Source organism: Capsicum annuum, chromosome 7, assembly GCF_002878395.1.
Source record: "Capsicum annuum cultivar UCD-10X-F1 chromosome 7, UCD10Xv1.1, whole genome shotgun sequence".
Lineage (NCBI taxonomy): Eukaryota > Viridiplantae > Streptophyta > Magnoliopsida > Solanales > Solanaceae > Capsicum > Capsicum annuum.
The window spans coordinates 76,586,864-76,601,922 of NC_061117.1; the positions used below are offsets into that span (position 1 = coordinate 76,586,864).

Consider the following 15,059-nt stretch of genomic DNA (forward strand, 5'->3'; position numbering starts at 1 on the left):
TATTGTGGTTTTGACCTTGATATTTATATTGAGTTGGGTATTCCATTTTCTTGCGATGTGGTTCATAGTTTAGCTAAGTTAAGGTTGGTGTAATAGGTGAATTCAAAAAATTCTTATCTCGGCATTTGTTCGATCTAATGTGACTTTGTGGAGTGCTTTTTCTTGGTGATCTATGCCTATAGATATTCACTATTGTATACTGAGTATCGGATTAACTAAATTCGGGCTAAGATCGTGATACTCTAGAATTGTTTGATTTTTTGCTACCATTAGTATTTTCATGGCCTTTGGTGCATTCTTAGTTATGCTTTGATGATTTATGTCCTTCAGTAGGTATGAATGTGATTGTTTGTGTCTTCAGTTGATGGTTTTCCTATGTTTTGGCTATATCTTCAGTAATATTTCAGTTTCAACTCTTGTGAGATCGTTGAGGATATGCCTTAGTTCTAATAGTGAGATTGACTTGGTTATTTGACCTTAGTTCAGACTTATTGGCTCTTATTGTGAAATTTGACTCTTTGAACGGTGGTTTACAAGTTATGATAGCTTTTGGGAAAAGGATATTTCTCATCGGCAAGATTGATTTGGATAGTTGAGATCGAGTAGCTCAGCTTTAATTTGAAGATTTCAGCTATAGGTTTCATAACTTGGTTGTAAAATTTGTTTCAAAGTAGTTTGTTTCAAAGTAGACTCAGTCAAGACTTCATCTACAAGTTGGCTAAGCCTACTCATTACTTACAGGTTCATTTTCTTTAGTTTAGATGGATTGTGCTTGATAGATGCTCGGGTGATATCTTATTGGCACACGGTATTGGTTTCTTCTGCTCTTGACCTTGGTTTTTAGTGTTTGTCAAAATCTTGAAGTCTTCTCAACAGAAGATGTGTGCTCAAGTTGGCTCAGCATGGTTTCACCTACAGCCGGTGCGGCATTCTAAAGTGGATTCAGTTCCGAGAGTTTGTGCTTCGAACTCTTGACTATTGATTTTGAAAGTTATCCAAATCAGTTATGGCTTTGGCAAGAGGTCGCAGGCTTTGGCCATCTCTATTTGCGTATTTAGGTAGCACCTTATGGGCATATTTTTATGCTTACCAGTTTAGATTTTTGGTTGATCAGCTTCAGTCTTTCGAGATTTTAGATGAAGTGATTATGTGGACAGGACACAGATGATATTCTGTGCAGATCAGAATAGGTAGTTGGTTTGGAAAAGACAAGAGAATGTTAGATTTGGAATTTAGAGTTGACCACATGGTTTATGCCTTGGGTGCCTTTAGATTGGTTGAGTTTTCGCTTGGTTGTGCTTGTATCGGTGTGGTGTCAGTGCGTAATAATAATAATAATAATAATAATAATAACAACAACAACAACAACAATCTAATCGAAATTAATTAACAAACTTGCTGCAAAATCATTTTTGTTTGAGATAACCAGAGGCTGCAAAAACAAACAAAAAATATCAATTATATTTGGTTGCTAAAAGGGCCTATAAGAATTCTATCAACACAATAATAAACAAACATTGCATCCAAGAAAATTACCTAAATCAAAACTAAATAAAAAGGCAAGATAAAGAAGAATCAAAGAAATGATATAAAAGAGACAAAGGACGAGTAGAAGAAAAGAAATGGAGGAATTGATGGACCTAAAACTATTTGGCAAAAATTAGCTAAATATAACTGTAAGAAATTTTAGGGCTCTTAATTTCGTTCCATATATATTAGGATCCGTATATTTTTTCATATATTTATTTTGTCAGGGTTCTTCTCATATATTTTAGTAGTTTATAATTTAATAAAGTAATAATTAGAGAAAAAATAGTGAAATGGTGATTTTGTCTAAAATGGAGTATTTTTATGAAGGGAAAAAAGTTAAATAATATTTAATAATAATAATAAGATCAAAATAAATTAACAAACATACTGCAAAATCATACTTATTTGAGATGGCCAGATGCTGTAAATATAAAACAAAAATATTAATTATATTTGGCTGCCACAAAAACACGCAAGAATTTTAGAAACACAATAATAGACATAAATTGCATTTAAGAAAACAACTATATTTTTTTAAAAGAATATATTTAAATTTTAAGTGCTCATTTGGCCATGAGTGTCTTTCTTTTTTCAGAATTTTTTTTTCCCTTTATTTTAGGTACAACTCCAAGTTGGTGTTTGGGTGAGATTTCAAATATAACTTGGAGATATAGTTGAAAAAGTGAAAATAAGTATTTTTCTAAGGAATCACAATATCTCACCAAATAACTGGTCCACACAAAGAACAAATCAACCACTCTATTGCACAAAAAATCCTCTCTCTAAAATGTTCTCTCCTCGACAATTTCAGTTAGCTTTCATCAATCATCTTGGTTTTAGCCGTTATGGCTTTGCTGTCGCCGGCGGAGCCTCTCCGGTCATCGGACATTTACCCCCAGGGGCGTCATGCTTGTATACGCTCCCCTCATAAGGCTTCACCCATACATTTACCATATATTTCTCCGCATTTGCAAAACAATAGCGAGTTAGGGAATCGAATTTCTGAGGAACAGTTGCATTGGGCTTATGCTATCATTTTTCAAGCTCAATCGGGCATTTTGATAAAGGTGTCGGATATGATGACTCTGTCGGCTTCCACAACCCAATCAGTTGCTCTTCCAAGCAATCCTAATACAGGGGAGTCAATTGTTGCAGCCAATTCTAGTAGTAAGCCTCCTATCCAATGTATTAGTGTTTCTAATTTGAAGGATGAAATATTAGTAATTTTGGATAATACAGAATACACCCATTATAAGGATCTTCAGGGTACTCTATAATGTAATATGGGGAGTAATCTTCCCATTTCTCATCCATTTATTCCTAATTGTACTCCCATGGAAGTGTCCTATAACTTTGATGCCCCACAAAATAATATCCCATAGAATATAGGGGCTTCTGGTACAAATTGTAATGCCCCGAGAGTACACACTAGGCGTCACACGGTGCTTACAGTCCTGAGGGACCACAAGCTAACCCATAAGCTGATTCCTGCTGTAACCTGCTGTAAGTACTGTATAATATAACTATAAATGCGGAAGAATAACTGATACGCCATAAGGTTTTAATAACTGAAACAAATACTGAATTATGAATCTGAAGAAATAACTATCTGAATCTGAATAAATACTGAAATCTGAGATAAACTGAATAACTAACTGACATGTCAACTGAATTTTGAATACTAAATAACTGACTGTAGTGTCTGATAACCTCTAAATGGAATAACTGTGAGTTAATGAGACAGGCCCCAACTAAATCCAACTAATTACTAGACTGAAAGCATGAAATAAAATAATCCGTCCTCGGAATATGACAACTCACCACTGCTACTACTAAGAATCTAAGAAGATATTAGCAATCTGGGAACTGGACGTCCGAACCTATGATATAATATATCATAGCGCAAGAAAAGGGTATGCGGTCAGTACTTTGAATGTACTGGTATGCTAAATGAGGTAGGCTAATATGCATGGTTTCATGAATAGGAATAATAACCGTCTGAATGTACATATAAGACATGAAGTACTAACTAAAGTGCATGAAATCTGTAGATACATGGGAATAAGTGAAATCTGTAAATACTGAGTATGCATGAAAGGCTGTAAATACTGAAAGTGTATGACCAAGCATATAACATATTCTGAATATAGTCTGTAAATACTGAAATCTGATACTGAATCACTGATATTTGTATACCATGGTCAAACAACTGAAATTGAATAACTAAACTGAGACTGTGGGAGGTATCATCTAACCGACATGCCCCAATCTGAGCTAATTAGGGTCTAACTTATAACCCTAGTTGGAAGGGTGTTAGTACCATGCCATGGGTAATAACGCTGGCTGTGTGGATCCACTATACTGATGTACTATCCCGAAGGACTAAAGGTATCAAGCCTGAACTGACGGGTGACCCCTGCGAGATAGTCAAGCCTAAACTGACGAGTGACTTCTCATATCCTGCGCTGGCTACGTAGTTCTGAAATTTAGGGACTGCTACTAGAGACTCTACCTATCTAATGGGGAAGTTGTCATCCCTACACTCGCTCGGTGCTAAATCCTACTCCCAACTGAAAGACATTGAAATGCTAAACTGTTTTGAGTTTAACTGACTGTTCTGATAATGCTCATAATATAATTTAAAGTTATTCTAAAGATACTAAAATGAGACTAAGTAGACAGCTATGGTTTTTGGGTATTCAATTCCCCCAAGACTCAAAACAATAAGGGGTCGTTTGGCGTGAGGTACAAAAATAAATAATCCAAAGATAAAATAATAATCTCGAAATAAAATTTTTAGTGCATGTTTGGTTGGCAAAATTCGGGATAACTTATCCCGAGACTAAAAATAGTACCAAGATAAGTTATCCACACATTTGGTGGGATAACAATCCTATCATTATTTATACTTGGTATAAAATGATAAAAGGACATAATTATCCCCAAATCTTTTATCTCACATTAATAACTAATATACATACTAGGAATACGATAAATAGCTAATCCCTAACTATAATTTAGCTAGAAAATATTTTTTGACAAATGATAGCTAATATTTTGCGGGAATATAATTTTGGTGCTAATTTTTTTAATCTAAAAATTTGGTTTAACTTGGGGCGTAGTGAGTAGTTAAACCTAACTTTGTTTTAGCTAGGAAAGTTACTAGCGAAGTTAATAGCTAAATTTTAGAGGGAATATGATTTTGGCTCTAATTATTTTTTTATATCAAAGAAGTGATCATAGTCACATATATTAATATAGATATACTTTGGTTAAATCATTGTTCTCCTAAATAATAGAACTTAGGATTAAGTAGAAGAAAATTAGAACTTAGGATTAAGTAGGATTTTATACCTTCACCTAATTGAAGTCCCAAATTTCCAATTAAACTATTCATGTTTCTTTTTTTAAAAAAAAATTAACCTTAGAAACTTCAAATAATAGAAAATAATTGTCTCTCTCCTCAGAAAAAAAAGAAGAGAAAAACCATAGGAATACAAACATAAAAAATAATTAAGTTAACTAAAGAGGGGTATTTTAGTATAATAACAATATATTTTTACAAACAATGCACTACATATTATTTTTAGTACCACAAACCAAACAACCACTAAAAAATAATACTAGGATAAATTATCCCAGGTCAACTAATCCCAACATAACTTATCCCAGGATAACTAATCCCGATATAACTTATTTTCAAACCAAACGACCCTTAATAGTAAAATGACACTAAAGCTTGGAGGAGATAGCATGAAGGCTTTTATTAAATATTCATTCTTGTAAGCATTTTATCAAACACTTGATATGCATAGTGTACATTAAGCATGAGAATTAGACCAAAACTTGTAGTAAAGAACAATTTCAATGCCATTATCACAAATCATGAATTAAATCAGTGGACGATAATATTTAAACATATGGAGCGTAGTAATAGACATCAATTTCGCTAAAACATGGTATAGAACAAGATTCATGAAAATTCATAATTTAATCAAAATTTTAAAATCAAGATAACTTAAAAAGATCATAATTTTGCAAATTAAATTGGATGCTTGGACTCCATGGGTGAAAGGAACCCATGGATGAACACCTAACATACCTGGGTTAATTTATTTGAGAAGATTGATGGTGAGTTCAGATTTGGTCTTGAATTTGAGAGCTAGGGTTTCTTGTTCTTGAGAAAGAGATCTTTAATTTTGAGAAGAATTGAATAAATGATGATTATTTAGGTCACTTAGGGGTTACATCTCGTGTTTTAGGTTGATTAGGGCCATGGTAAAAGACCTAAATATCCCTAAACAAATTTAAAAACTCGGGCTGGAAACCGAAGATCCCGATTTTTGGCTCCGATGCAATGCAGTGCAATCGCTCCGGGCCACTGGAAATCGACAATCCTAATTTTGTCCATTGGTGCGATGCGGAGCTATCGCGCTAAGCCTTTGGAATGCCATTTTGGCCACCTCCGCGATGCGCCATTTTCGCGGAGGTTCACTACAAATTGCCAAATATGAAATGGGACATCACCGCGATGCAGTGAAATCGTGAAGTCTCACTGGAAATTGAAAATTATTATTTTAAACTTCTCCGCGGCGCGCTACGAGGCCAAATCGCAGTGATTTACGACTGAAACTTAAAATCACCATAAATTCTTACTCGGTTATCGGATTAAGGCGAATCTTATATCGTTGGAAAGCTAATTCAATTTTTCACAACTTGGTGGGATCTAAACTTAGAAATAATGAGTATTTCAAAAATTTCATATATGAATACTCATGTATTGAGACTTAAATTATGTTAGAGAAATACGGGGTATTACACAAATGTAGCTTGGACCAAAACCTCTCATATCCCTGAACCTCCTCTCCCTAGGATTGCTCATTCTATGGCCATGAAACTGAGAGCTCAGGAAGCTATGAAGGCAAAGGTCATATAGATTGAATCCCTAAGATAACTACTAATAAGGCCTTCCAGTTGTAGTGTTTAAACTTAAGGAGTATAAGATTAAATTAGCTTAAAGATGTCGGTTTAGTTTGATTGGTAAGTTTAATAACACTATTTCTAAGATGGAGGTGATAAGAAAGCAATTTATCGTACAAACTGAGTTTAGGGGACAGGTGAAACTTACTTATTTCAACTCCGGGCACTTGTACATTGATCTAGATAATGAGTATGATCACTCAACTGTTTGGTCAAAAGGTAAAATGTACATTCAGGGAAAAATAATGAGGTTTCAGTTATGGACTCCCATATTTAACCTAGAGGAGGAGACACATTTGGTACCTGTTTGGGCAGTGTTACCTGAATTGCCTTGGCGTTGCTATTTTTTGGAGGTGGTGACACCTTTGTTATCTCCTATAGGGAAGGTTTTATTCCTTCACTTGGCCACCTATAGAACAGGGGTAGTTTGGTAAAGGTTAAGTTGTAGTTGATCTTACCAAAACTAGACCTCGGTATGTCTAGATGGGATATGATGATGATGAACGTGGAGAAGTGAGGTAAAAATTCATTCAATATGAGGGAGTGCCAAATTATTATAGTTACTGTAATCATCAAGGGCATGTTGTTAAGGTTTTGCCACAAAGAAAAAATATGAGGCTACTAGGAGAAAAATGGACTTAGATGCAGTTGCACTGAGTGAGTGTAGTCAAGAGGCAAATCACCAAGTGAATCAGGTGAAATAGGTAGATTCAGACAATAAGTCTTAGAAATAATATATATTCTCTCCCTCCTATCCTATTATTGATAAAGGTAAAACTCATATTGATGAATGACAGACTCAAAAGAGGAGAGGAATAAGGTTGTTCAGCCTTATATGCAGAGACAAGATCAACATAGCACTAAGAAGGGTTAGAATAAAAATTTTAGACATGTTCCTCCACGCAAACAGGTTGGAGATAATGTGCAACATGATGTTCTTTCTTCTCAACCTGTGTCCAATTTATTTACACCTTTGCAGTAAAATTCTGTTAACTTTGATGATATTAGTCCCGATGTTCCCACTATTGTTGATGATGCTACTAATGTGTTGCCAACCCCAGATTTCCAAGACCAACAATTGGATAGTTCTAATGATATAAGTGTTGGTGGGGGGCTTAAGTAGAAACAAATCATTCTACCCAATAGGAGCAAGGCTCTATATTGGATATTAATGGTATGGTTCAAGGTGATGATTCTTTCTAGCATAATTCCTATCCTCAAAGCATTAAAGAGAGTGATGGTTATCAGGATAATAGAGGTTCTAATATCCATGTGCCTGAAATTTTTGGTGATACTCTGTAGGAGGGTCTTGATCAGTACCCTATACTAAAAGTTATGGTATCAAATAAGGATCAATCCCATCAATCCTTATAAGACCCAGTAAAGTTTTGATCATTTTATTTTTAACCCTCCCGCATGCATAACATCAAATTTTGACTTGAATCATGATTAGAGAAGTTAGTATGGTGTCTTGGGAAAGTTTTAAAATTTTTAGAAGGGGTTTAGGACCATTTTTGAACTCTGAGGCAGTGAGCCTCAGCGACATTAGCATGGCACAGAGGTTAGTCTCCACGATAAAGATGTGGCACAGAGGCTACCCTCTGCGATATCGGTGTGCCACGTTGATGTTTTAATTTTCTCCAGTTTTTATTTTTTTCACTTGGGGTGAGGGGCTTTTGGTCTTTTTACCCCTTGTACGACTTTTAAACATAAAGTAAGCCCTTTCTCTTTAGTTTTGAAAGATCAAATCATTCTCTTTCTCTCTTAAATTCAAACTCCAAGAACATTCAAAGGTTTTACAGGAAATCACTACTTCGGCTCCAAAACTTCGAACTATCTTCAATTATGCATTTCAGGCATGTTGCTTATCCCTAACTCAAATTTTATATTATTGCATCAATTCGATTGATTTCCATGTGTTTTGAATTGTGGGTTTGAAATTGGTTAAGCGGTTTTGGTTGTTACTGATTGAATTACTTGTCCTATGTTTTAAATTGATTATTCATACTTTAAATTAATATTTTTAGGACATAGTTGGTGCATTATTTAAATGGTTAGAATGGGGGACATGGGTTTCCCCAAATTGATGAAATTTTGACTTGATAATGGCATTAACCTCAACCCACTTTGTAAACTTGGTTTTGAATATAGATAATTACATGGTTTAACTTATTTTTGAACTCATTGCATTGCATTTAAAGATAAATGGATATAAAAATGGTATTGGATGGCTTTGTGGCAATGGATTAGATTTTAAATGGAACTTGAGAGTCAATTTGGTTATGTGGATTGGTTTGACATAATTAATTTAGCTTGCAAGCATAATGGTATGACGATACCAAGTGATAAATTCCTTAATAAAAGACTCATGGTCTAATGGTTGGTTTATATGCAAACTATTTTAATTCAAGCTTAAAGGGAATTGTGTAGCTCACCGTGAAGGTGTAAGTCCCTGTGGGACGATCACCGAAAACTATATTTGCCGGTGTTGTAGTCCATGTGACTATGTGCTTGGTGCACACATTATATATATATTTTGGGAGGGTTACATCCTTGAGGACTTTAGCCTTTCCGCAGTTTTTCCTCGGTTCGTGCGGCTAACACGCATTGGGACCTTCCATTAGGGGGAGCTGGACCCATATAGCTCATGGGTGCCTTTAGGACGGAGTGAGCTATAGAATTCAAGATAATGATTTAAACTATTGTGATTATGGATCCTTGTCCCTATCCCGACATCTTATATATATAATTGTTGTGCATGTGGTCTTGACTGTTTTTTTGAAATTGGCATTATTTTATCTCTTTTTGTGAGTTACATACCAGTGCTCGCCCCGCTGACCATCCCTTGATGTTACATTATTTTATGATGTAGGGTTCGAGGGCCTTTTTATTGCTCTTGTGCAGCGTTAGGAGGTTGAACACGTCTGTTTAGTTGTTGTGAAGAGGTGAGCCTCCATCTTTTGGAAGGCCTTATCATTTCATTGGTTTCATTACTGTTTTTGTGCTTTGGATTCTTTTTGGTCATAGTCAAGTGTATGCCTCGACTTAGTTGGTATTTTTGGTTTTAGAGGCTTTTGTAGACAAGTGTGGGTTGGATTGTTAGTTTTGACTCTTAGAGCTTCATTTGACTTATTTATCTTTTTATTAATATCTTGATTATCTTCTGCATTATTATTGTTATTGTTGTGCTCTTGTGGTAAGGTTAGGGGATGGTCTCCGGCCAATTATGGGTTTGATATTACTCGTCATAACCAGGACCTGGTTAGAGTCATAACAATCCTCTTCTTTTAGCCTTCCTGCTCAGGAGGTGGAGGATCAGTATAGGTTTGATATATTGTGAAGATGAAATAGAAGACACTGGCAAAGAGGGGCAAGAGGGAGGTATTGCTGATGAATTAATTCATATATTTAACCCTGGTGACCATGATGAATTTATAGCTGAGGTTTCTCAGATTGCTTTCCAACAAGGCCTCTCTCCTATGGGTTCCTTGTGTAAATCTAAGAGAAGGTCTAAACAAGTGTTGTCTAGTATGCATGTTGTCACAGACAGACCTTTTGTTAGTCCCATTCCCAATAATCATCCAAATAATTAGTCATCTTATCTGGAATGCTAGGGGTATCTACACCCAAGATTTCCTCGAAATACTCCAAAGTCTCATTCACATTCATTATTTGACCCTTATTGCAATTCTGGAACCTTTTTCAAATAATATTCATCTTTAGGAGGCTAAAAGGAGGCTCAAGATGGAGTATGATACTTGTAACCCTAGTGAAAGATCTGGATATTTTGGTCCTTGGATGTTTCTTATGAAGTTGTTGACACTGATGATCAACAGATTACATGTTCTATCACTCATGCAGAGCTTGCTCAGTCATACCTTATGACATTTGTTTATGCTAAGTGTAGAGACACTCTGAGAAGACCTTTGTGGAATAGCTTTATTCAACTAGCTTCTATAGGTTTACCTTGGTGCACTGTTGGCGATTTTAATATAATTATTGATGTTGAGGAAAAATTAGGTAGGATTCCTTATGATATAAGGAAAAACTTTCAATTTTGGGGGGTTATTGAAGCCTGTGGTCATACTGATTTGGGTTTTCATGGTTCCAAGTTCACCTGGCCCAATCTCAGAAGTATTAACTTTAGGATAAGGAAGAGACTTGACATAGCAATGATGTTTGGAAAATGGCTGGATAAAATGTCCCTGACTTCTATCACTCATTTTTCTTCTGTTGGTTCTTATCACTGCCCCTTATTGTTGGAAATGTAGGAAATAATAGCTTTCTCCACAATATTTTAAATTCCTAGATTGTTGGGCAGATAACCCCTCATTCCTGAGCACTGTGGAGACCTATTTGCAGAAACCATGTATAGGTGAGCCTATGTGGAGGTTTCAGAAAAGGATGAAAAGATTAACCTCTACCTTGAGTCATTGGTCTAAAGCTGAATTTGGAGATATCTATGCTAATGTGAAGACCTATGAGGAGAAGGTTAAGGTAGCAGATGAGAAGTTGATTCTGAATGGAACAGATGAAAACATGCAAAAGTTCCATAGGTTGTAAGCTGAGTACATTAGACTCCTCAAGGTGGAAGATGTTGTGTTGAGACAAAAGACTCAGTTGTATTAGTTTAAATATGGAGATGTCAATCCAGTTACTTTTATGCTTTAATCGGGGGAGAAGAAGGTTGTTTATATACAAAGTTAGAAATAAGGACCGTGATTAGATTCAAGGGGACTCTGAGATTGTTGTTGCTACCTGCAAACACTTTCAGGATATTTTTAGTTGAGTATAGCCAGGAAGAGGTGTTATACTATATTCCTAAACTACTATTAGATGTACACAATGAATTTCTCCAAGCAATGCCTACTCTTGCTAAATTAAAAGTTGTGGTATTTTCTATTGATGCACACTTAGTAGCTGGTCTGGATGGATGAGTGGGAAGTTTTTTCAGTCTTGCTGGCACATCACAGGTCAGGATCTTCTTCAGAAGGTGTTTCATTCTTTTGTGGAAAGCTATGCCCAAATATTTTTCTCACACTTGTTTGGTTCTTCTCCCAAAACTAACATACCCTAACAAACTCTCTGAAATCAGACCTATTAGACTAAGCAACTTCAACAATAAAGTCATGTCTAAACTGATTTACCTCAGGCTTGATCCTATTCTTCCTACTCTTATATCACCTAACCAGTCAGGCTTTGTGAGAGGTAGAAACATTGCTGAAAATATCATACTTGATCAGGAGATTATCAGTAGAATTAAGAAGCCTATTATTGGTGGAAATGTGGTTATAAAGTTAGACATGGCCAAGGCCTATAACATGATCTCTTGGTCATTTGTTTGTCTAGTCCTTAGAAATTTGGCTTTGGTGAGATTATCATTGATATGATTTGGAGAACCCTATCAAACAAATGGTACTCTGTGATAGTTAATGGTACCAGGCATAGGCTTTTTCACCCTACAAAGAGTTTAAAGCAAGGTGACCCCCCTTCACCTGTATTATTCAGCATTGGGGCTGGAGTATTATCCAGAATTTTGAATAATATACATTATCACCCTCAGTATTATGGTTTTCATATGGAATGGAAGGGGCCTTAGATTAATCACCTCATCTTGATAATGATGTTATTATTTTCACAACTGCAAGAAGGCATACCTTAAGACTGATTATGAAGACAGTAGCTACATATGAAGAGGTGTCTGGTCAGTTTCTTAACAAAGACAAGAGTCATTTTTTATCGCCTGATCAATCCTTTCCTTCCACTATTTCTAGAATTAGAACTGAAATAAGTTTTCAACAAAGGCATAGCCCTATTACTTTCCTTGGATGCCCAATATATACTGGAAGGCAAAGAATCAGTCATTACTCGGGGATGGTTTGTAAAGTAGTGTCCAGGATCTCCGGCTTTCAATTTAGATTGCTTAACTATGAAGGTAGAATAATTTTGGTGAAACATTTGCTTTAATCAATTCCAGTTCATATCATCTCAGCATGTACCACTCTTAAAACTACTATTAAACAGCTTATGTGTTTAATTGTAGACTTTTTTTGGGGTGGAAAGACAATAATAAAAAAGTTTCATTGGGTTTCTTGGAGAAACTTATGTTTTCCTTATACTGAAGGTGGAATTGGGATTAGACATATTTCTGAAGTTTGTAGTGCTACGCATCTCAAACAATGGTGGGTGTTCAGAACTAAGGATACTCTGTGAGGCAGTTTCTTGAAATTCAAATACTGTCAGAGAGTTAATCTTGTGGCCAGAAAATGAAGCAATGGACACTCATTGGTGTGGAAGCACATGATGAGAACTAAGATAGAAGCTAAGAAACATATTCTATGGAGGCTCAAATTTGGCACTTGTTACTTCTGATGGGATAATTGATCAGGTATGAGGCCTCTACATAACCTCAGAACTGATGGTGTGAGGTCAAATAATGTTAAGGTTGCATCTTTCTTGTCTGATAAGAATTGGGATGTTCAAAAATTGGTTGTAGCAGTCCCATCTCACCTGTTACGGCCTATTCTGAAAGTCTCCTTTTAATTTCAAGAATATATCCCTGACCAGCCAATTTGGAAACTGAATGCCTATGGAAAATTCACTTGCTCTTTTATCTGGGACTTGATCAGAGATCATAGAGAGGCTACTACGGTTGATACCTACACTTGGCATAGATATGTTCCTTTTAAATGCTGATTCCTTATGTGGAGAACTTTAAGAAGGAAATTTCCTACTAATGAAAAGGCCCAGTAATCTTGGCATTGCTCTTGCTACTTGTGGGTGTTGTTCTAACCCTGGACCTGATACCATCTATCATACCCTTATAGTTGGGCACTTTTCTAACATAATCTGGCAAATTTTCTCTTCTTCTTTTGGTATTATTCATGCCACAGTCTCACTTAAGACCTTGTTGCTGAAATGGTGAAAGTTGAAGTCTATTAATACTGCTCATAAATTGATTACTCAGGTTGTTCCCATTCTCATATGCTGGAATTTATGGAAAAATAAGTATGCTATTAAATATGGGGGCAGGAAATCTCAACTAGCTAGGGTGAAGTTCTTGGTTTACAAGGACATTTCTCACCTTTTATGCACTGCATTCCCTTATATTTCTTAGCCTGCTAGATGGAATAAGCTGATCTTCTTTGTTGAGCAATGTAGGCAGGAAACAAAAGTGACCCTTGTTTATTGGTCTAAACTATCAGTCAGTGTGGTTAAGCTGAATTTTGATGGAAGTACACTCTCTAATCCACGCAAGATAGAGGCAGGGGGTGTCACTAGGGATCAAAATGGTGATCTCATTTATACATATGCTACTCCTTTAGGGCATGGGACTAATAATCAAATAGAATGGGAGATTGTTATATGGGGGTCTATCTTGGTGTCTAAATAATGATATACAATAGGTTATCCTGGAGGTTTATTCTGAACTGCTTATTAGATGGACTAGAGCTCAAGTTCTACCTCCCCGATATCTATATTCTTTAGTAGATTCTCTACTTAAGATCATCTCTCAATTCCAATTTTATATTTGCAGATATGTATACAAGAAAGCTAATTCTGTAGCTGATTCACTGTCTAAGATCAACCACAAGTCTAAGTTTCCCCTACACTATTTCCACTGCAGTCAACTTCCACCAAAAGTAACAGGCTACTTTAGGCTGGACAAAATGGGCATACCAAGCTTTAGAAGAAAGAAACTACAAAGACCTAAAGAACCTCCTTACAGCTGATGATTTCATTGGTGTTGATGTCTTGGTGATACAGAGTCTGGAGTATCAGTATGCCTGGAGCATCAGTATGCTTGGTGACTGGAATTTTAATTTCTATTTCATAGTTTTCTTATTAGTTCTTCAGTTACATGTACTCTTTTGTTACATACTCATGTACTAATTGCTGAAGACCAGGTTTGTGCCCCCCTTTATGTACAGATTCTTCTTCTGATTAATGATAAGGCCGGGGGGTGATGCTCAGCCCCCTAAAATTCTTTATAAAAAAGTATTTTTTTCACAAAGTCAAACTTGTTTTCACGTTTTTCATAAAATTTCAAAAACAACTCCAAGCTATATTCATGTCCAAACACAACTCCGACTCCAAATTCAAATCCAAAAACATATGGGAAAATGGCTACTAAGTGGCCGTTTGGAAATGAGACAGGAAGTTATGATATGAAATCATGATCTAAAATTATGAGATGAAGTTGAAGTCTTGTTTGGACATGGAACTTAGACTTTTTATGTATGTTTTCTTATGAACATAAAAGTCTCATGAGTTGTGAAAACTATCAAAATTGACCCAATTCTTTATACAATCATTACAAAATAAGGAAAAGTTTATAACAAAGTATAATGCACTGTCACAAAGCTACAATAAAAAATACATTATTAATTGACTAAATTTTAGTTCAATGAAAAAATTAAGTTGAATATGAGTTGTAGTGTACTACTCTACTATAATCCTTCCATATAATACGGAGTATCTCCTCACGTTGAGCGTGTATTTCTTGATTAAATAACTAAGAAGACTGATCAACATTATTACTTGGAGTC

General features: G+C 35.6%; 1 protein-coding gene across 3 annotated transcripts; it reads left to right on the top strand.

Annotated features, from left to right (window-relative positions):
• The first annotated feature begins 2,055 nt into the window (after positions 1-2,055).
• Positions 2,056-15,059, top strand: LOC107877882. Of its 3 annotated transcripts, XR_001676601.2 has the most exons (3): positions 2,056-2,697; positions 9,383-9,455; positions 14,048-15,059. XR_001676601.2 is itself a non-coding variant. In XM_047393588.1 (2 exons), exons 1-2 carry the CDS (start codon positions 2,376-2,378, stop codon positions 14,155-14,157), a joined length of 342 nt encoding a protein of 113 aa, XP_047249544.1. In that variant the 5' UTR covers positions 2,066-2,375; the 3' UTR covers positions 14,158-15,055. The 3 variants fall into 3 exon arrangements, 2 of the variants coding, with proteins under 2 accessions (XP_047249544.1, XP_016580155.2); XM_047393588.1 differs by lacking the exon at positions 9,383-9,455 and having other exon boundaries at positions 2,066-2,697; positions 14,138-15,055; XM_016724669.2 differs by lacking the exon at positions 9,383-9,455 and having other exon boundaries at positions 2,070-2,697; positions 14,048-14,994.

Bases quoted from the DNA above. Each gene is read 5' to 3' on its own strand.
- LOC107877882 (XM_016724669.2), top strand. From the start codon at position 2,376: ATGGCTTTGCTGTCGCCGGCGGAGCCTCTCCGGTCATCGGACATTTAC. The intron at 2,698-14,047 runs GTAAGCCTCCTA...TTATATTTGCAG, and splicing joins TGTTGCAGCCAATTCTAGTA to ATATGTATACAAGAAAGCTA.